This window comes from Prionailurus viverrinus, chromosome B2 (assembly GCF_022837055.1).
Source record: "Prionailurus viverrinus isolate Anna chromosome B2, UM_Priviv_1.0, whole genome shotgun sequence".
Classification (NCBI taxonomy): Eukaryota; Metazoa; Chordata; class Mammalia; order Carnivora; family Felidae; genus Prionailurus; species Prionailurus viverrinus.
In genome coordinates, this window is record NC_062565.1 from 285955 (window position 1) to 309148 (window position 23194).

Sequence of the window (23194 nt, forward strand, 5' to 3'; positions counted from 1 at the left end):
CTTTCCCCCTGAGATCAGGAACACGACAGGGATATCCACTCTCACCGCTGTTGTTTAACATAGTGTTGGAAGTTCTAGCATCAGCAATCAGACAACAAAAGGAAATTAAAGGCATCAAAATTGGCAAAGATGAAGTTAAGCTTTCGCTTTTTGCAGATGACAGGATATTATACATGGAAAACCCGATAGACTCCATCAAAAGTCTGCTAGAACTGATACATGAATTCAGCAAAGTCGCAGGATACAAAATCAATGTACAGAAATCAGTTGCATTTTTATACACCAATAATGAAGCAACAGAAAGACAAACTGATCCCATTCACAATTGCAACAAGAATCACAGGAGTCCTTTTGTAATGGGTCCTTTCATCCCCTAGGAACTTCCTGCCACTTCCCAGAGTCTCTCCCCTAGCTATAACTGAGACCTTGAGTTCCTTGGAAGATTCTTTCTTCTCACAAATCCACTGATTAGCACATGAAAGATGACTGGGCAGTTGAGATGATGAGGTCATTGGCAATCAGCCCAGGATCAAGGCCACACTTCTAAAGTCTCCAAGCTTTTTCATCCAAGGATGAGGTTTGGTGAGATTTTGAGAACTAGATGTGGTGTGTGGTTCATAACCTCAATAAAAGGAAAAGATATTCAGAAACTTCTGAGTATTTAAATATTAATTGAACAAGCTGATCATAGGATAAATAGGGCATGTTGTAGGAGAGATAAATTAGGAAAAAATGGTGGAGAACCTGGAACTTTATTTGTTAATCATTAGGGGCCATTTCAGTGAGAGTAGTGGGGTCATGTATGGAAAATAATTCTTACAGAATAATCAGACTTATCATGGAGAAAAAATAAGATCTGAAAGAAACAGCTTGGAGACTTCAGAAGTGTGGCTGTGATCCTGGGCTGGAGGGTGACTGCCAAGCTCCTGGGGTGGGTGGGTGGGCTCTGCCGTAAAGCTGAAGGACCATGGCACAGCAGAGGTCATGACCTCTGACCTTCAGACCACACTGCCCATCTGACTGCAGCCCAGGCCAGGCCTTCACCAGTTGCGTTAGAGCAGAGAGAGCATGTGAATTAGGGCAACGGCAGGTGAGGAGGGTGAGGGGTGCTTCTGGGACCCCGTGCATGTGTGGGGCCTGTGCGCCCCCTCCCCGCACCGTGCAGAGGTTATCCAGGGCTGGGGGAATTAGCAGGAAGAGTGGCCTTAGACGTGATTGAAAGCCTGAGGTTGAATGTTAAATGGGTGACGAAGGTCTAAGTGCCCAGAGGTTTGGAAGCATGTGTGTGGTTACAGGTAGAATTCTTACTGGCGGTTCTATTAATATGCAAGTGGCCTTGGGCCAATGTCACATTTCCTTGTCACAACAGCTTGTAAATTAGCGGCCACTGTCACCACAGTAGTGCAGGTGAGCACCCTGACTGGCCTGGGGCACTCGGGCACTAAAGCGCCTCCAGGGTCAGGCGGCTGGACATGCTGGCCTTCACACAGAGTCACATCGTGCAGAGCCCAGGCTGCTCAGTCAACACCGCCCTGCACAGTGGAGCTGGGCCATCCAGGGCACAGGCCAAAGGAGGCAGGTCTGGGCTGGGCCGTCTAGGGCACCGGCCGGGGAAGGCGGGTCTTGGCTGGAATATTCTCATATTCTGTATATTCCTAATAATGTTTAACATGAAATGCCAATTTCTCCCAGATTGATGTTTTTACTTTTGATGATTAGAACTCTTATTTCAACCATTTCAATAAGTACTAAGACCCAGGGCGAGCACAAAGCGGGTATTTCCATCACCTCCAGAGAGTAGCATAGTTTATGTACTTTTATCATTATTATTTTGGTCAAATGTTTAAGATTTATTTTTAATAACAATCATGTCCATGGAATCATGGCATGAACAGAATCCACATGTTCCAAATGCCATTATAAATCAACCCCGTCACCAGGAGCAACACCATTGCTGGCTAAGGAGACAGTTCCCTGATACCAGTTTCTCTGTGGCCTCGAAGATGGTTTATGTGCACCTTTTGCAGAGCCCGAGTGCCCAGAAAACAGGAGACACACTCCTTTCAATTTTAAGGCTCTGCAGTAATCCTCTTTGTCATGAGCTCTGACCTCCATGTCCACAGGGCATCATGCTGGCCCTGTGTCTGCCGGGCTGACCCCTGACTGGGCAGCGTCCACCACGGAGCTGCTCCCACCCTTTGAGGTGGCACAGGGGACAGCTGTGTCCCCCTCCTCCGGGCAGCCCCCCGAGCCCTGATTTGTCTTCAGGGTCATTCTTCACTTTTCTTGAAGGAGAAAACACGTTCACAGCCACACTGCCCCATTTCCCAGCCCGTAGAAACCCAGGAGTCTGACAACCTTGCCTTCTTTTTTTCATCTCTGTGCCCGTTGGTCCAATTTATCAGTGTCTCTGCTGGTGTAATCCTGTCTTCTTCTGAGATGAATGAGGATTATCCAAATCTTCAAGTTCTGATTCCTTTACCTCCAGTTTATGTCTCTCCTCTTGCATCTTACTGTTGGAAGCAAGGAGACAGCACCTCACATGATGGAAGCAGGTGCGTGGCCTTTCTGGCTGGCAAACTCCACGATGCCTAGAGTGGAAGACTCTTCTCACTGCCCCTCCATCCCAGAGCTCATGATGGGAGGCTACCATGATAGCAGAGGGCTGGTTACAGACACTTTCACAGCAAAGTGCATGAGTACATGCATGTGTGTATGTTCAGAAAGTGGCATAGGATTGATTGGATTGCCTCCCAATGACACAGAAGTGCAAGCCTCTAAGGCCCTTCTCTCTCCAGAGACGGGAGTCTCCCTGTGATATAGACGGGGTGCTGCCTGGGAAGGAGCTCCAGCAATGTGTGAGGAGTGAACTCGCCAACCTCCATCCACCTGCAGGGTGATTGAGCCAAGAGATCACAGCTTATAGGCTGCCCACACGCAGATTCCCTGCTGCCTGTCCCAGAACTCTGATCAAGATTGAACTTTTCATCACAGTCTCCAACAGCTTCTGGATTGACATTCTTACTGGAAGGTAGGGCTGTTTTTCTCATGTGTGGAAAAAGATAAAGGAAGTTTATTTTAAAAGTCCAGGGCATCCAGAGCTGGTTCCCTTTAGCAGGGAACAGGATGAGGTTTTCATGTGTCCCAACATCCACTATATTTTTAGTCAGGAAAATTGACTCTCTCCTTCTCTTTGCAGACATAAATCCCGTCATTGGCATCTTGGTTCACAGAAATGTGAAAAGAGAGTTTCAGTATGGACTCACCTGGGAAAATGTGGGTTATTCTTGGAGCAGAAATACCCCAGGACAAAATTGTGGTGATGTAGAGTTGCATCGGGCCAAGTGGGCCCCCCACGCACTGTGTTTCTTGTAGACCCAGCAGCCCCAAGCTTTCCCTCTTCACAGTTTGGGGGAGGAAACCTAGCAGCTAAACCAAAGTCAATTCTGTACCACACAATTCAGGGTTTTACTTTACCACCAAACCACGTGGTCACAGGGACATAATGGTAAACACAGTGACTACTTCCTTTGTTTCAATTAGTTTCCTTCCTTTGTTTCAATTCTGGAAGGAGGGTTGAACTCACCCAAAACACAGCAGTTTCACTCAACCAGAGTTCAAACTGCAGCTGATTATTGCCATGGATACTGAGGAAAATAAACAACGTATTCTCCTTAAAGTGGATTATATGACGATTGCCTAAGATCAGCTATAATGGCCGAGGGCTCTTAGAAATACAGTTATATTTTCTGGTCAGGATATTGAAGAGAATTTTCATTGGATATTTTTGTTTTTTTATTGTAAGAAACCTGTTTAGGTTTGACCCACAGGTAATCCATCTGCCCAGTCATTTGGAAACGCTAGGACCGAGCATTCAGAGGGACTGATGTTCCTAACTGCACTTCCTAATCTCTGCAGGCTTATAGCATGAAGGACACTGATGCATTTTACACCATTTACTCTATGAAATGTCAGTGGATTGCATTAGATGACTGAATTCAGATGTTCTTGTAGTGAAAGCATATTAAAGCGTGTGGACTTAGGACCCACTGGGGAGAGAGTGTGCTTGTTGGGGACTGTGAATTAGACTTTCCTAGACAGCAATATTCATGAAGACAGTAGACCTATGACTCAAATAGGGAGATCACAGAAGTTTTGCTTAATGCTATTATCAGGTCAGTAATTATTTGCTTCATAGAAGCACAATGAATAGGAATGATAACCATGTCTCACTGCTCCTGTATAAAAATTCTATGTGTCTCCAACTCTGTGTACCTTCTCTCAGACCATTGCTCACTACATGGATCTTTCAACTTATCTGTTACATATATTGTCTAGCACATGCCTATCTATATAAACCAATCACTTTTTCAATTTCTCTGCTTTTTCACAGTGTGTGCATTGATGGCCTGTGTATTTTAATCCTCAGGTGGTTTGGTATATAAATCTCAAATCTGGTTCAGTATATGATTCTAATGTCTCTCCTATGTTTGTATATTTCCTTTCAATGCATTTAGTATTTTCATGACTGAATATATTTGTCTTTCTTTCCGGATAACAAGTCAACCTATTATATTTGTTAGTTTGCATAATTTTATCTTTGTCTGTTGTTTCTCTAATTCCAGTGTCCAAATGCTCACTTCACTCACTTTGTTATTTTTCCAGTGGTTATGAGACCTGATTTTCTTCCCACAGGAATAAAACAGGAATGACAAAGAAAGGTGACTCTCAGGTAGGGAGGAATGAGAGGGACAAATTCTAGCAACCCAGCAGGGTTTATCTTGCTGGGCTTCTCTGAGCAGCCCGAGCTGGAGAAGGTCCTCCTTGTGGCCATCTCCATCATATATGTACTGACGCTGGTGGGGAACACAGCCATCATCCTGGTCTCCTTCTTGAACCCCAAGCTGCACACGCCCATGTACTTCTTCCTGTCGAATCTGTCCTTCCTGGACCTCTGCTTTACAACGAGCATTGTCCCGCAGATGCTGGTGAATCTCAGGGGCCCGGAGAAGACCATCAGCTACACGGGCTGTGTGCTCCAGCTCTATGTGGCGCTGGGGCTGGGCTCCACTGAGTGCATCCTCCTGACGGTGATGGCTTATGACCGCTTCAATGCCATCTGCCGCCCCCTGCACTACGGCGTCATCATGCACCCCAGGCTGCTCCGGCAGCTTGCAGCTGTGGCCTGGAGCAGTGGTTTTGTGGAGTCCACGCTTCAGACCATCCTCGTCTTCCAGCTGCCTCTCTGCAACCACCACAGGGTGGATGATTTCATGTGTGAGGAGCCCGCCCTGATTAAAATTGCCTGTGTGAACACCACCTTCCTGGAGAACGAGCTCTCCATAGCCATCGTCCTCTATGTGGTCATACCGCTGGGGCTGATTCTTGTCTCCTACGGCTGCATCGCCAGGAGCGTGCTGAGAATCAGGTCCACGGAAGGCAGGAGGAAAGTGTTTGGGACCTGCGGGTCCCACCTGCTGGTTGTGATTTTGTTCTTCGGGACTATAATTTCTGTCTACATCCAACCCAAGAGCGAGTACACGCAGAACCACAGTAAATTTCTCACCCTCTTCTATACTGTAGTGACGCCCTCGCTTAATCCTCTCATCTACACGCTGAGAAACAAGGAGGTTAAGTGGGCTCTGAGGAGACTGCTGTGGAGGGACCCACATCAGGGAGAACCGTGACACGTACTCAGCCATTCCCCAGGTGCCGAGGACTTACACATCCCGCATCTAAGGGTCACAGCTTCAGCTCCGCAGTAAAACAGGTGTGACATTTCCTTTCAATGGCGTCCTGAAGTTGCTACCCTAAGCCCTTATTTTCATCCTCCTTTCCCGAACTGTTATGTGTCTTTTTCTGGCTAATTTGTAAAGATTCTGTGTATACATGAACACGTTTAGAGACAGGAGCATGTGCACATGAATCATACTTCCAGGAATCCCGGAATTATTGCTCTGGTAATGAACTATCGCCATGAGCAGACAGAAGCCAGCTCCAGCTCGTGCTGGTCATGAGGTGGGTCTAGCTGAGGTGGGTCTAGCTGAGGACAGGGCTCTGCAGCAGGGGCTGCGTCTGCAGCTCGCCGGCCGGTTAGGGCCCTGCACACCCACAGCTACCTGACGGTTTGTCTTATCAGGGGTTGTTGATTCTCACATATTCAGCAGGGCGTCTGGGATTCCATGCACCTGGGACCATTCTGATCTCTCCCAGCCACAGAGAAAGTCTCCAAGGAGAACGACCAACGTGACTGTTTCTCTACTACACGTCTCTTGTTACTACAGAGCAGCCCCCAATCTCTTGATTGACCCCTTAGTGCTATACCTGAATTGAGGGCAAATAAACACAATTTGAAGTATTGTCATTAAGTGTGAATATTTAAATCTCCCAAAAGTAGGCAGATTTATTTATAAATAAAAGTGTTTGTCTTTGCCATTATAACATTCCCTTTCACAGATATTGTAATTTCATAGAATTTATAAAATGTTTTTCTTCATATTGAATATGAAGTTTTTATCTGTTCTGATAACACAGCTGAAAATCTGGGTAATTTTTAAAGTGTGAAAATATTGGCCATGCTTTTCCTATATTCATAATAGTTATCGATTTATAAAATATTATCAAAATCCTTATTGGCTTTAATTCTAGAGACTACTTCAACATACTTACAATGTGTTATTGTTTTATAAATGTGGTTTTATAAAAAAATAAATGCTTTTAACAGAGATTAATCCTAAGCAATTATTTTAATACAGATAAGTAACTCTAGCTGAATATAGTAAGTTGAATGGAATGATTTAAAAAAAAATGACCTCATTGGAGGAAAAAAAAACATGATCTACTAAGAAGACATTGACAAGGTGCCTTAGGTGTTGTTTATACAAACTAGTGCTTCTATTTCTCTGTTTATATGATACAATTTGATTGACATTTGATGGAAATTGGATTAATTGTGGTCAGAGTTAAATAAAATATTTTTATAGATGGATTAGGACAGCCAAATACCTAATCAGCAGTATGATTACCCAAATCATTTAAAATGTTATAATTTCAAATAGACAATAAATGAAAGCACTAATAAAAATGGTATCCTTATGTCCCCAATAAGGCTAAAAAATTTAATATTTTCTATATATTTTCTACATTTTTAGTAGTCATACCTAGAGGTATCCATGATTATCAGTTTGTGTACATTTATCCAAAAACATTTAAAAATACTTTAAAGTAAAAATATATAGATATTAATGGTTTTAAATTTACATAAATAATATTAAACTACATGTATCACTTACACTAGTTTAAGAACTAATTACAAAGATATTCAGATTATTTAATCGTATGCATGTATCTCATTTTATTAAGAATATTTATATTGTCTCAAGTTTTTTACTCTTTCCAACCATGCTGCAATAAACATTCTTGTGTGTAGATGCCAGCTTTTACCTACTTTTGTGGGAATGATTCTGTGTGGTCAGTAACTACATGTGGAAGCCTTCAGGTAAAGGAGATGCCCATTAGAAACCACAGAAATCCACTGATGTGGCACAAATTTCCGCAGGTAACCATATTGATTCACAACCCCACCTTGACTGTATGAGAACCTCATTGCTTATCCTCCATTCAACCCACGATGTAGTCAGATTTGAACGCCAGAAACTGTGCCCAGCTAAAATGCTGAAAGTACCCATTGTTTCTGCATGCAACTGTTGAGAAGATTGCATTGTTTTTCTCCTATTATAATCTATTACATACTTCCTGTGTCAATAGATTTTCTACCTTGAAATAATATCTGTGTTCCTGGAATAAGCTGGCTTTGTCTGTGATGTATTGTTTTTAGAATATTCCTTCTATATTCAAAATGTCTTTTGAGAATTTTTATAAAAATTATGTAAAATGTAAAACTGTATTTGAGTTTATAATGGAGATTGGCCAATAATATCATTTTCTTATGTCACCTGTGTTCTGTTTATGCACAAAAATTTTACTAGTCTCATAAAATCAGTGGGGCAACTTTCTATTTCTTATTAAATTTGGAAGAGATTAAATAAACCTGGAATTAATGGTTCTTTGAGTTTTCTAGAAGTCACACAGAACAGATCCAGCCTTGTGATGCTGAGGGTACACTGTTGGACATTAGTAATCCTGAGCTCATTAAAAAAAATATACTGTTCTACTCAGGCTTTTTCCCTCCTGGGAATTTTGACAATTTATATTTTTCTGTAGAAAATTATTCATTACATTTAGATTTTTAAGTTATCGGCTCAACATTCTTCCTGAAATGATGTGTTGTGGCATTAAATCCGTTTTATACTGTGTCATTTTTTATCTTAATGATACTTACTCATGTAAATAGCCAGAGGTTTACCATTTTATTAGTTTTATCAAAGAACCAGCTTATTATTTTGGTCAAATCTATTTAATTGTTGTATTAGTGTTCTACTTCATTCATTTCTCCTTTTATCTTTATTATCTCCTTTATTCTATTTTCTTTGGGTTTATTTTGTTGTTCTTCCCTTAATTTGGTATTTTGAATGTTTAGCCTCTGTTCTTCCAATTTATCAATAAATGCATTTAAATCCATAAATTCTCTTTGAGTACTGCTGCAATACACACGTTTCTATACATATTTTGAAATTTAGCTATAAATGCCTTTTAATTTTAATTTTTATTTCTTCTGTAACTTGAATTTAGGAATGTGGTTTTTGGACTCTAAACTCATGGGATGTTGACTATGATTTTGTTAATGCTATCTATTTTATTTTTTTAACTATCACTTTGTTATTGATTTCTTATTTTACTATATGGCATCAGTAAACATAACCTGAGAAAAATCCTTTAGAATCATTGGTTTGTCATTTTCACCTGGTAGCTCTGAAAGATTTGGCTCTATCTTAAGGCTTGTTGTTTTAACTTAATAGCATAAATGAGAAATCACTCAAAATCGTTTCATGGGGAAAACAAATTGGTAAAAATAATAACTTAATTCAGCCTATGACAGATCAAAGATGTATCTTGTAATGTCTAAGCCACTAAAAGAATAAGATTTTAATGTAATGCCAACAAGCTTGAAGGTGAGGCAAGTGTTCTAATAAAACTGATTAATTATAAAAACATAAACGCAGTAGAAGAAAAGGCAAGCAATAAATTGGACGAATAGAAGCTGCATAGAAAAATAGTAGCCACCAACTCCAGCAATTATATAAGTTATATTATTTAAATTATGGGTATCAATTATATAAATTTGTATATAAAGTACATTATATAAACTATATGTATAAATTATATAAATGTAAATGGCCCAAACTGTCCAAATAAATAAAAATATTTTCAGAGTACTGTTTTTTAACTAAAAAAATTTTTTAAGTAGGCTCCATGCCCAACATGGGGCTTGAACTCATGACCCTGAGGTCAAGAGTCAGATGGTCCACCCACTGAGCCAGCCAAATGCCGCCAGAGTGCATTTTTTTTAGAGACTAAGATAAAAACTACATATAAGATGCAGGGTAAAGGTTAAAAAAAGACATACCCTGTGACGGTAGACAGTAGGAAGTTGAAACATGCTAATATCACATGACAGAAACTTTAAGGGAAGAGTGATTACCAGTAATAAGGAAGGACTTTTCATCATGCTAAAATATTTAATCAGCCTGGAAATTATAACACTCCAAGATTCATATACCTCCTGTAACATAGCTTCAAGGTATGAAGCCAAATCGGACAAGTAGCAAAGGAATGAGAGAAATCCACAGCGGAGTTGGGTGAATCACTGGTAGAAAGACACACAAACATGAGTGATACACAGGGAATATAGTTAACATAACAAAAATCACCTCAGACGTGCAGAGAGGACACTCAAGCCAATGAGTTTATATGAGCGTTTTTGAAGCATACACAGAATATTCACAACATGTTGACCAAATATTGAATAATACAGCAAGTCTGAACACATTCCACAAGCTTAAAAGCACATGAGCATTTATTTTGAGACATATGAAATCAAGATAGAAATCAGTAACACATACTGGACAAAGGATTACTGTTTTTCACATATGAACATTTCAAACATAGTACACGGAGGTAGGAGAGGATAAGATAACCCACCAACATCCAAGTCAACATTCGCAATTATCAACATCACGCCAATTTTGTTTCAAATATTTCCTCCCACAGTTTTTGTTTTTTTTCATTTTGTTTTGCTGTAGTTTTTAAAAGTAAATCTCAGGCATTGTATCATTGCAAACAATAATATAGAAAGAAAATGAACAGTATTTGCTTACCATAATCTGTCAGCCCGTGTTCAGATTTTCTGAAATGGTTTTTGTCTTTGGTTTGTTCCAATCAGGATCCAAAAAACTTCCACCCCTTGCATTTTGTTGGTGTTTCTCATGTACGGACATTTCCGGCGGAGGGCAGGTACCTGGCATCTGCAAACACTGAACTCTGCAGGTACGGCCCCTGAACCGCGTGTTGGTGAGGGGGCTGGGGGGGGTCTCCACTGAGCCTCATGTACACAAATAGGCAGTAGGCAGATTTGGCCCAATGTTTAGAGTTTGCAAACCGACCTGTGCTTTGCATTCTAGACAGGTTAACCTAGAAGAGGTGATGACATGCTCTGATTTTGTAACTTGGTATAGACAATAACTCCAAGAGTGAGACAATTAATAAATTCCTTTTCAAACTGTCTCTCTGCCTAGATTTCCTTGTCATTAAGCCCTGGGCTACCTGTCTTATCTTCTGCTGGTTCGTCTATTATTGAATGAGATAAACTAGCTCATTCTAAAAATCTATTTGAGAATTTTGCTCTCAGAACATGCTGCTGACTGTGTTTTTATGTAAATAGGAGGTAAACAATTTATGTGTGTGATTTAAAGATAACAAGCATAGGTGTTTGGGAATCTCTCTTTCTCTCTCTGTCTTTTTTTTTTGTCTTTTTATTTAAATTTTGGTTAGTTAACATACAGTGCAATATTAACTTCAGGAGTAGAATTCAGTGATTCCTCACTTACATACAACGCCCAGTGCTCATCCCAGCAAGTGCCCTCCTTAGTACGCGTCACCATCTAGCCCATCTCCCCCCACCTCCCCTCTAGCAACCCTCAATTTGTTCTGTATCATTACGAGTCTCTTGTAGTTTGTTTCCCTCTCTTCTTTATTTTCTTCCATATCTTCATCTGTTTTGTTTCTCAAATTCCACATGAGTGAAATCATATGGTATCTCTCTTTCTCTGACTTACTTCACTTAGCGTAATGCCCTCTAGTTCCATCCACATCATTTCAAATGGCAAGATTTCATGCTTTTTGATCGCCTAGTAATATTCCATTGTGTACGTATACCATATGTTCTTTATTCATTCATCAGTCATTGGACATTTGGTCTCTTTCTGTAATTTGGCTATTGTTGATAATGCTGCTATAAACACTGGGATGTATGTGCCCCTTCAAATCAGCACTTTTGTACCCTTTGGGTAAATACCTAGTAGTGTGATTGCTGGGTCATAGGGTATAGGGGTTACTCTTAAATATAAATCAAAAGTTACTGTTTACATCACATATGCTGATTCAAACCAAAGGAGAGGCTTTCACAAAGAAAAACAAAATTACCCCTCTGAAAAAATCTCACAAATTAGAAAGAAACCTGAACACCATATTTGTCCCTTCCCAGTGGATACTCTGGTATTGTTTGGTCTTTTCACTTTCACTTTATTTATCTCAGGGACAGAGAATGCAGGGAATCAGAACTAATGGGAATGAACCTTCCTGGAAGTCATGGCTGGTGCCCCACACTGGTCCTTGCTCACTTTGGAGATGAGAGGTTCCAGCCTCTGCTCCTGGCCTCCAGGTGTGTAGACTGAGGACAGTAGCACAAGGATGGTTTTTAAGGTCACATGGAGTGAGCTTAAACTGCCCTTTTATACACTCAGAATTCGGTAAACGTGGTTGTCATTATGGTTGGTGGCGCTGTCTGTGCTGGTGCAGAGGAAAGTGCACTCCAGAGTCTCCCCAACACCACATGGCACAGGCTTGGAGGAGCAGAGTTAGTAAAGAATGTCTCCCTATAACTAATATTCAGGAACATGCAGTAGAGAAAATACTGAGGGTAAGTTAATTCGTGACCATGTAGATATTTAAAACAAACATTAAATGTTCTAGAAGATGCATTTTTTGGTACTTTTTATATATTCAACTGCTTTCAAAACAACACATATGTTTTCATAACATAATCTTTCATGGGAAGGGACTTGAGTGTGTGTGTGTGTGTGTGTGTGTGTGTGTGTGTGATTAGTGGAAAGAAAAAGGCTAAAATAAAATAAGCCAAATGTTTACATTGGCTGGATTCAAGGAAGATAAATGGATTAAATTTTCAATTTTACACTTTTATATATTTTATAAATTTGCTCTGAAAAGCATGTATTATATTTGTTTTAACAAAAGGTCTACATTTAAATATTTTAGTATCTGTATTATACATACATTACATATTTATTGAAGAAACCTTAGAAACAAGGATAAGAAAAACATCTGCAATATGAACGCCTGGAGATTCTACTGTGAACATCCCATTGTAATCCGTTCAGATTTATAAAACTAAACAAAAATGGTCATGGTATACAAATCGTTTTTAACTTGCTTTAATAATCACTCTTTTTTCTGGATTGATCATCATTTCTAATGCCTGCCTATAATTTCTGCCTATTCCATAGCATAATTGTTCCCCAGTTAGTTTTGCTTGTTCTGATTATTCCTATTGTCAATTACTATGCACATGTCTAAATATGAACCACAATGCGTTATGTGTGAATGAATTGGACAGTTTTTGGTAAAGTAGGGATATCTGGAAAACACATCTTGGTCATTAGTGGACGTGACTATTGTCCCCTGATAGAATTATCACATTAGCACATTCTTTTTTTCTTTTACCACTAACTGACAAGCAAAACTGCATGTATTTAAGGTGCACAAGGCGATGAAGTATTAGCACAACTGAGTTATTGACACACCCATCACCTCAAATAGAGATTGTGTGTGTGGTGAGAGCACTTCAGATTTGCCCTCTCTGCACATGTCAAGTGTACAATACAGTGCTGCTAACCAGGGACCACACTTACATCACACCCAGGACTAGTCATCGTGCACAGTGATTGGGTCACACAGCTACGCTTGGTCCTATGACAGCTGCTGCCTGAGTTGTTAGCAAACCCTCCTGCATCCCAGCACCTGTGAGGGCTGGGTGTTGGTGCCTCAGGCAATGCTTCTCCAGGCGCCTGTAGCTACTGTGTTGTGACCATGTTCATTTCCCTTGAGAGATAGTGTGTGGCTCATTTCCAAGCATAAGGAGCCAGAATTCATCTGTACATATGCAAATTTTGTAAATTATATAAAAATCTTTTAAATTGTTTATGTTAATTATGTTTAGTTCATTTTTATCTTTCTATCCTATAATTTAAATATGATTCTCTTTTTGAAAGCATTTTCACCACGGAGACTGATAAAAATTTCCCACTTTTTTCTTTTAATGTTCTGAAATGTGTTTGCTTTCTTTTTTTGCATGCTTACGTATTTTATAGTACACGCAACTCACAGAAAGAATTAATTCCATGTCATGTAACAATAATTACAGTTGGAGTGCTTAAAACATTTTTTATGGAAGGAAATAATGTGTTTCATGGAGTTATTAGGGATTTGAGAGTCATGTGGGGCAGACATATGTGGGAACACTTTCCCCAGGGACTAGGGCAGAGAGTCAGATGGGACCCTCGGGGACTGGAAAATGACTAAGACTGCAGAATGAGAATTTGCCAGACTTCTGAGATATAATCTGGCAATTTATACACTAAGTCTAGACTAACATATTTTGGAAAACCTGTCTAGTGTTGGACTCACATATTAAAAATTTTTGGTAGCCAACTTCCTTCCAGAATTTGGCAATCAGAACTTAGGCTGTGAGTACAGAGGTGTCTCCAAAATTGCAGCCACTGTTATCACAGAAGGTCCTAACACAGGCTGCAGGGCTCACAGTGTTATCACAGAAGGTCCTTACACAGGCTGCAGGGCTCAGAGTGTTATCACAGAAGGTCCTTACACAGGCTGCAGGGCTCACAGTGTATGTTTCTTTCTTTCCTCTTGGGTTGTGTGTGCATCTTTTCAAAGAGCAGACCTGCACAGTCCTTTGGTACCTACCCGCGAGTTAAAGCTTTTTTCCAGAGGGTTCTCCAGAGGGCTGCCTTGACCTCCTTGTTCCGCAAACTGTAGATGATGGGGTTGAGCATGGAGGTTACCACTGTGTAGAAGAGAGCTAGGAGCTTATCTGTTCCTGGCGAATGGCTGGCCTTGGGCCTCAGGTAGGTGACAGACCCTGAGCCGTAGAAGAGCGTCACTACAAGTAGGTGGGAAGAGCAGGTGGACAGAGCTTTCCGGCGGCCTTCAGGTGAGGGCATGATCAGAACGGCAGCTAGGATTCTGCCATAGGAAGCGATGATCAGTAGAAATGGGCTGGAAATGCAAAGAACGGCTACAACAAAGACCGCGGCCTCGTTACTGGATGTATCCCCGCAGGCAAGAGCCAGGATAGGGGGGAGGTCACAGAAGAAGTGGTCTATTTCACAGGGGCCACAGAAGTTCAAGGAGAAAATATAGTTGGTCTGGCCCAAGCCTACCACGCAACCCACTGCCCAGGAAACCACGGCCAGCTGGGCACATAGCCCACGGCTCATTCGTGTCGCGTAGTGTAGTGGGGAGCATATGGCCATGTAGCGGTCAAAAGCCATGGCCGCCAGAAGGCAGCACTCACTGATGGCGAACAGCGTGAAGAAGAACATCTGTGTGGCACACCCCTCGAGGGAGATGCCCCGGGCCTCACTCACAAGGCTCTGAAGCATCTTGGGTATGACCGAACACGTGTAGCCAATCTCCAAGAGAGACAGGTTGGCCAGGAAGAAGTACATGGGCGTGTGGAGGGTGGGGTTGGTGCAGATGGCCAGGGCTATGAGAGCATTGCCCGTCAGGGAGGCGAGGAACATGAGCAGGATGAGGGTGAATAGAAGCAAGCACTGCTCGGCAGCAGCAGAGAACTTGGCGAATGCAAAGTGCTTGACGGACTCGCTGTTGTCCTGCCACTGGGAACAGCTGAGGTTCATGACCTGGGAAGGGGTCAGCAGGCAAGGATTCGTTCAATATAAATGCAAATCTACCTATAAAGAGCACTAGTACGCCAGGTAGGTACATTTCTTACCTGCAAATGCAAAACTCAAAAAATTTGGAAGTTACACTCGCCTCATGCCTTTATGAACCAAATCCTACTCTGTGTTCACCATACCAGCTGATCTGCTCAAAAATACACCTGGTCACCAAGCATGACATTGAAAACAAACATTAACTCCAGCTCATTTCCGTCTTCATCTAGTCTGAGCCAGGAATTGCACTAATAGGTATTTATCCAAGGGGTACAGGTGTGCTGTTTTGAAGGGGCACATGCACCCCAATGTTTATAAGCAGCCCTATTGACAATAGCCAAAGTATGGAAAGAGCCCGAATGTCCATCGATGGATGAATGGGTAAAGAAGATGTGGTATATATATACAATGGAGTATTTCCTGGCAATCAAAAAGAATGAAATCTTGCCATTTGCAACTACATGGATGGAACTGGAGGGTATTATGCTAAGTGAAATTAGAGAAAGACAAAAATCATATGACTTCACTCATATGAGGACTTTAAGAGACAAAACAGATGAACATAAAGGAAGAGAAGCAAAAATAATATAAAAACAGGGAGGGGGACAAAAACATAAGAGACTCAAATATGGAGAACAAACGGTTACGGGAGAGGGTGTGGAAGGGAGGATGGGCTAAATGGGTAAGGGGCACTAAGGAATCTACTCCTGAAATCAATGTTGCACTATATGCTAACTAACTTGGATGTAAATTTAAAAATAAACTATTTAAAAAAAAAGTCTAACTCATAAACTAATTAGTGAAGATTTGCTCTTAGCAGAATCTTCTCTGGCCGTCCAAGAGCACAGCACAAATTTCCTTCTGTTTTATTCATGGAGTTCCCATACATTTAATCACTGAGCTGTATCATAAGTATTTTATGGGGCCAGAGGCAGGTGAGTGGTTTCCAATGTTCTTATACATTTTATTGTATCCTATTGAATAAAAGGTTATTTCTGGTAAAAAAAAAAAATACACTTGGTCACCAAGCATGATGTTGGAAAAAAAAATAACTCCAGCTCATTTCTGTCTTCATCCAGTCTGTTAATCAGTCTTCAGATACCACCAAAGGTCCTCTGTACCGATCCTTCCTTTTCCCCATTTCTGTTGTCACTGAGTCCTTCACACACTTACTCAGCACGTGTTTACTGAGCACAGAGATTCTGCCTTTCCTGCTGCAAGTCCTGAGATTCAACAATGAAAAACAACAACCCATTTCTTCCCAAATGGGACTTATTCAGTGAAAGAAAGTAGAGATTAAATAGCTTTCCAGTAAATAAATAACTGCTGTACTGCAGAGAATTAAAGCCAGTGTGTCCTGGGGGCTCTGTGGGAACAGCAAGAGCCTGTACCCACTCTCACACCATGTCTACACTGCATGCTGTGTTCATTGCATTGAAGAAACAGACTACTCTCCTGGTGATTCTTCTCATCTGCCAGGCTTTCCCTGTCACAGGATTCTTTGCTAAATGACCACTGCCTTCAAGTTACAATTCAGATGTCTTATTAATGTCATTCATGCAAACCCATGGATTGGCTCAGTGACTATGACAGAGACGTTTGCCCCTTAACCAGAGGCCTCCTGTGACTGTCCTATCGAACCACACGCACTCGCACCTTTTAGAGTGTGCCTTTCTTGCACGTGTTTCCTTTGTGCTGATTTTCTCGCAGGGACTTGACCTCTGCCGCCCTGACTGTCCACTCAGTGAAGTGGACAGTCAGTGAAGTGGACTGCCCACTGTGTTCAGGCTGCAGGATGCATCTTCTCCTCTCTGGAAACTTCTTCCCCACTCCTGCTCTGCCCTGTCCCCACAGCGGGTGTGGACATGTCCCTGCGTGTGTTCCCATCACCTGGTAACTCACACTCCTCCAAGGCAACTGCTCATTTCTTCCTGAGCGGAGCCTTGGACACAGACACGGAGTGCAGAATTGTATTTATCAGGACGCCTGGGTGGCTCAGTCGGTTAAGTGTCTGACCCTTGATTTAGGCTCAGGTCATGATCTCACAGTTCGTGAGTTCGAGCTCTGCGTTGGGCTCTGCACAGTGCAGATCCTGCTTAGGATTCTCTGTCTTTCTCTGCCCCCCCTCTCCTCTCTCTCTGTCTCAAATAAATAAATAAACATTTAAAAGAAACTAATTGTATTTACTTACCTCTTACACGCACCACACTTACTAATGAATGAGTTCTCGTGTAATGAGGAAAAGCTTGAACGCTCAGCTTTACTTTTCTGCCCACGGGTGCTGAGTCTGTTTTCTGAGGCTAGCTATGATAAATCTCATCTCCTTCAAATGTCCCAAATGTGACCGTCACCTTTCTCTCAATCTAGGAACATCAACTCCTGACAAAATAGCCCTCGTTCCATTTGTGGACGTCCTGAACTCTGGGTTGTTCTTTGAAAACGTCATTGAGTCAAAGCTCCAAGCCAGGTCTGCCGTCCCAGGGGTGGGAGAGCAGGGAGGTCGCATGCCTGTTGGCCTGGACTCTATCTGCTCTAGCGTCACCTGAGATCCTGTTTGTGCATTTGTTCATAACACATCACTGTTTATCGCACAGTAACGTGTGATGCCGGCACACGTAACACAAAAGCGCTTCCTGAGGTTGCACGTTATTGTGGATAGACAAGTACATGAGGTGCACTCACGAAAACCTAGCACAAAAATGTGCATTCTTGCATACACACGTACACCCACACACAGAAACACACATTCCAATCCACACCGAGTAGCATAGTAATCACGAGTGTTTTGGAGCTATTCTATCTGGGTTCAAATCCTAATGCAGCCATCTAGGGCTGGGTCAAAGTCAACATTTCCTGGAACTATCTGTTCCTCAATTTTCCCATTTGGAAAAGGAGGTGACAGTGGTATGTCCCTAACGGGGTTGCTATGAGATTGAGTTAATTCCCACGAAAGCACCTAGAAAGTGGTTCAATGCGCAGTGAGCATCAGCCATGGCAGCAGCTGAGTCCAGGTGCACTGTGGTGTTCGTCACCATAGATTTACCTTCACACACACTCCCTCTTGTGGGATTTTCATCCATCCCTGGTCATTTCTCCTGCCTCTTCTTCATCCCCATGTCATGTTTTGCTGTGCACCTGCCGTGATGGAAAGAGGAACAGCAGAAAACACACACACACCCATACACACATAAAGATGCCTCCTGAGTGTTATGTCCTGAAAAAAGACAGTTATGTTGTGGATCGTTTCAATCTACTAATTTGGGTGTCCACGGAGCTATGCAAAAGGCCCAAAGCTAAGGATGGGAACAAGTGATCTGATCCAAAACTGGGAAATAAGAAATAACAACTCTGTCTAATGACAGGGGCTCCCACATCAAGTAGTCTATTATAAGGTACTTACACAGATATTAAAGCATTTATAAACCTTTTTCCTGCATTGAAATTGTTTTTAACATCTATGTTTCCCATGAAAGCACACAACTCCGTGAAGCCTGAGGCAACAAAAACAGACAATGACGTACTTATCTTTGTTTTTACCCAAAACATTTTCTTGAATTTCCTGACTCTTCAGTCGGGGTCTATAGGTGGAAAACTCTGCCTGTGGGGAAGGTGTCAGTCCATTTGTCAGTTAGACACATGCACAGGCCTCTTACCCTGCACATCTTCCCTCATATTGGGAAGACAGCAGTTTCCTGAGTGGTGCCGATGGAGGGACCAGGCGGAAAGTCCCCAGCAGAGAAGGACAACGTCTGACTCCTTCTCAAGCAGCGACATCCTGACGGTCTCCTTTCCTAAATGTCCTACCCCGTTTGGACAGCGGACAGGAAATGCTGGGCCTGTGTTGGGGCTAGGAGTCGGGCAATGCTGGGGGTGGACGGCACGCAGTGGGGCCGCTCACACGGCCTAATGTGTGCTATGGCAGCTGTGGTGCTTTGGACTCCCAGTATGAACAAAAAAGTCATCCTATGATAAGGACATTTTAAAACCTCACAAGTTCAGGGACAGTTGGAGAAACAGGATAACAGAGGCAGCAAAGGTCTGTGAGCGTTTCTAACTGTTGAACAAAGAATGGCACTCTGCCTGGAAATAAATACTAAATCATATAACAATGAATGTACAGGACTCTCTGGAGGTGAGGGTACAACCAAATGCAGTCTATTTTCCCTCCCTCTCTGTCACTTGGCCTGATACTGAAGCAGGTAAAATCCGATTGTTTAAATCACAAATCCTGCTGTTTTCAGGATTTACTGCGTTGGCCTTAGTTTGGGGACCTGAGGCCCATGTGTTGGAGACCAGCCTTACGTACACCGATCACTGCTGTGCAGACAGTGAAGAACTGGAAGCAGAAAGGGCCTCCAGCTAGTACAGCAGCCGAGTTTGCACGTCGCTTCTGCTCTCACCTGACACCTTTTCTTGACTTAAAGTTTCTGACTCGTCATTTTCACGTAAAGGCAGGATGATGAAGCCTTCCTAGCTTTCTTGCTAAGTTGTTTTGAGTTAAAAATGCAAACACTGTGGAGGCAGACCATGAATAAAAAGTAAGAAATGGCCATGAAAATGCAATTAATCAGCATTAAAATCTCTTGTCTTCTAAAACAATGAATGAGCTCCTAGGACACTGCATGGAGTATTTTCTGTTGTTATTCTCTATTGTTAAATTGTAACATATACAAAATAAATATATGCCATATAATATATAACTATATTATTATCAGTCTATAAGAGTAACTTATGAAGGGTGTGATCAAGCAGATAGTAACGTCATATAACCTAAAGATATCCAAGTTTCATGCCCCGTGATAAATTCTACTTACAGATTCCTATTCCATGTGAACAGATTAAGTGGCCCTTGGACACTGGCAAGATTCTGAAGGTTTACACTTCGACATGGACTTTCAGTGATAGGTGGATGCATGAGAAGTAGGAGGGAAATAAGGTGATTTTCATGCCCAGTCCTAAAAGCCAAGACAAACACTCTCTATACACCTCTGCTTTGGAAATAACCCAGCACAAGATGATTGGGTCATCTCCACACAATGAGAAATGTTCCTTGACTGACTCATTCTCTTACTAATCTCCATTTTCATAACAAAAGATTTCTTTTTTCCAATCAACCAAAGGAAAACTTGTTATACATCATTAGACACTGTATCTGAAACAGCACAGTGCCTGGCATGCAAGAAACACTCAGAAGTATTAATGTTCCTTATAATGAAGTTTTCCATTTCTAAAATGTCTGCATAGTAGATACAACCTACGTAAATGGCTCGTTATGGGTTACGGAGGTGGTTACCCATTGCTTTCCACAATTTCCCCGTAGTCGCTTCTTCTAGGACCTGAGGTGATGCCTTACCATAACGCAGCAGAAACTATTTTGTCATTTGATTGGGTTAACGTGTACAGGACAATCTAGGTAGTTCATTCCCCAACAATAAGGTATTTCCATTTCCTATGAAGGATTTAATTTAGAACAACTCACAGCAATTTTATGGCAGAAATACTGGCAAATTGGGTAGACTGTTCCACTCTCTGGAGATGGAGGAAATAGCTGATTAAATAGTGCTCAGAAGGAAAATGCTGCAGGTGCTGGCTGTCTGTTTCCACACTTTAACCCACTGTCTCCAGCCTCTCTTCTGGAAACATCCACTTATGCCACATTCCTTTAATCATAACGTTTGGGGGAAACACTAGGTGGTTATGGCCACTGCCTGGTTTCCTCTGCACCCTCCCCTTACAACCTCTCAAAATCCAGAGGCTGTAAGTCTGTGGATCCTCTAAGACTGTTCATCTAGAGGCTTGGGTTGTGCTCAGTACCTCCCGGCTCTCAGGACACCTCTGTGTCTCATGGGATCATGTCCCTCCAGCAATGCGCTCCACGCTCCCACTGCCCCCTACGAATGCGCACAAGGCTGTGCCAATTACGTGATGATATAGTTGAGCCTTCCTCCTTCCTGGAAAACAGAGCTTGAACAGTTATATTTGGATTCTTCTGGCTCTGGATCCTTAGCCTTCTTCCTCCCCAAGGAGGCAGATTTCTTTTCACTGGAGACTCTCAGGGAGCAGTGTGATTCTGCCTCTCAGGAATGGTCACAGGCAATTCCTCTAACTGTTGGTAAAAGCTAACAGGTAAATGCTAACAGGTAAATGCTAAAGAAGTAAAAGTGAAAGACAAAAAAAAAAATCAATAGTTATAATGAAAGCTATATTATGGGTAACTGCTACCCCAGTCTGTGTACAAAGCATGACATGAATTCCATGAAATGCACTGTTGCAACCAAATCTTTGACAACTCTATTAGTATAAAATATTAAGATTTCAATTTTTTGTCTGATTGAACAAAACTCATGAAAAACAATTACAAAAACTACATAAGTAACATTCATGTCATATTACATCGATGCAGATAATATTTATTCCAACTATTATAAAAAACTCTAATAAATAATAGTAATCTTGTTACACATGAGTTTGACAAAGTGTCTACTTTTTTTCTATCAAAGGTAATAATAAAATCATCAAAAGTCAAAGGATATATATTAGGATAGATAAATAAAGCTGTAAATACAGTTTTACAGGAAAAACTGTAAGGTACTGAATGCTTCTTGTTTAAATGCTACAGAAAAGTGGGTAAGGTGCTACGTCCCTATTATTGTCATGATACAAAGGCAAGGAGACCTAGGAAAGGAGAAAGTGTCATTTAGGTAGAAAATTCTCCTGGTTGGAGCCCTCTCAGGTGAAGTGAGAACGTGTTCATGGGAACCCCACACAAGAGCTTACTGTCCCAAGTACACATCCTGGTATGTACTTCTTGCTTTAAGTCCTCCTGAATTAGAACCTGACAACTTGAATGTGATTAAAATGTAGTTCTCCTACAGTTATCACTCCCTAATTCGAACACAGAGCCAAGGGGTTTTTATTAGGTTTATCCATACAGGATGAGACAGCTGTCCTCTCCAACATTCTCCCCCTTAGCAACAGAATACAGACTTTATTTGTGGCAAATGCTCTAGTTCAGGAACTTTTCTCAGCTTCTCTTGCAGCGAGTTGCACCCACACCTAACTCTGGCCGAGAAGATGCAAACAGAGGCAGGTTGATATGACCAAGAGGTTTCCTGAAAGGGAGGGAGACTGCCCTGCTTTGCCCCTCTCTGTCCATCCTGCGGCCCGGGAGCCCAGTGTGACGTCCGCTTCAGCCTGGCTTACACCTTGCACACAACTCCAAAGCGGGGGGACGTTGGAATAGAAGGCCAGAGAGACGCGAATTCTGGACAAAGTGGACTTCATTGTGTGAGATGTATAAACTTGTATTTGTTAAGAAGGCACAGGTGTTTGGGAATCTTTCGCTATGCGCCCCAGATTCACTGGTAACCTCTCAAGCAGGTGGTTCGGGTAAGGTGAGGAAAGCTGCTGGGATTCTGTGGACTTTCTATCCTGGACACAGGACTTTGCCCCTCTCCATCTGTCAGCACGAAGGAGCAAATGTGCTTGTTAGAGCTTTCTAATCAAAGGACATTACTTCAAGTATCATTAAATGGCCTTAGCACTGGAAGAATGCTAAGGAAGTTAGTAGCAAGTTGAGTTAAAAGGGAAAGTTTTGTGGAAGGAGACCTGGCTGGAAGTGAAGGGACGAGAGAAGAAAATAAAGGCAGGTGTTCAGAGCTACAGAATGTTTTGGCACAGGTGCACAGCCTGTCTGGGAGAAGTGCTAGCATGGTCTTTCCCCTAAAATACACGGGTGTGTGCACTGCTAAGTAGGAGTTGTACGTAACAGCAGAGCCTCTAACATAACGCATTCAAATCCTTAAAGTGTCCCAAGTAATATGCTCTCCAAAGAAAAAAGTTACTTATTCCAGGAATAGTAATACACACTATTAGTTACTTAGTTTGTATTTGTTCATATTTGGCTTTTTAATTAGCATTGTTATACGTAATTATATAGCTTTATGCTTAAATATATGTTTCAAATAAACAATTTTATGAGGGAAGGAGAAATGGAGAGGAAAGCAGTTTAGTAGAATGAGTGA

The 23194-nt window shown here is 41.8% G+C and overlaps 2 protein-coding genes across 12 annotated transcripts in view; one reads left to right on the forward strand and one right to left on the reverse strand.

Annotated features, from left to right (window-relative positions):
- LOC125165718 (olfactory receptor 2G3-like) overlaps nt 1-22223 on the forward strand; it is a 278541-nt gene extending 256318 nt beyond the window's left edge. For 4 of the 11 annotated variants that reach the window (XR_007152199.1, XR_007152201.1, XR_007152200.1 and 1 more), the window contains 2 exons: nt 2406-7558; nt 10343-10837. Coding sequence is in view for 1 of the 11 variants with exons in the window: in XM_047858921.1 (XP_047714877.1) it covers nt 4743-5687 (945 nt within the window). In the remaining 10 variants the exon portion in view is untranslated. Of the gene's footprint in view, nt 1-2405; nt 8435-10342; nt 10838-17537; nt 18660-22198 lie in introns of those variants that run through there. The other 7 variants (XR_007152198.1, XR_007152203.1, XR_007152197.1 and 4 more) reach the window with 6 other exon arrangements.
- Nucleotides 14175-15134, reverse strand: LOC125165585 (olfactory receptor 10C1-like). Its single transcript, XM_047858627.1, has one exon. It carries the CDS (start codon nt 15132-15134, stop codon nt 14175-14177), a length of 960 nt encoding a protein of 319 aa, XP_047714583.1.
- Nucleotides 22224-23194: the final 971 nt, after the last annotated feature.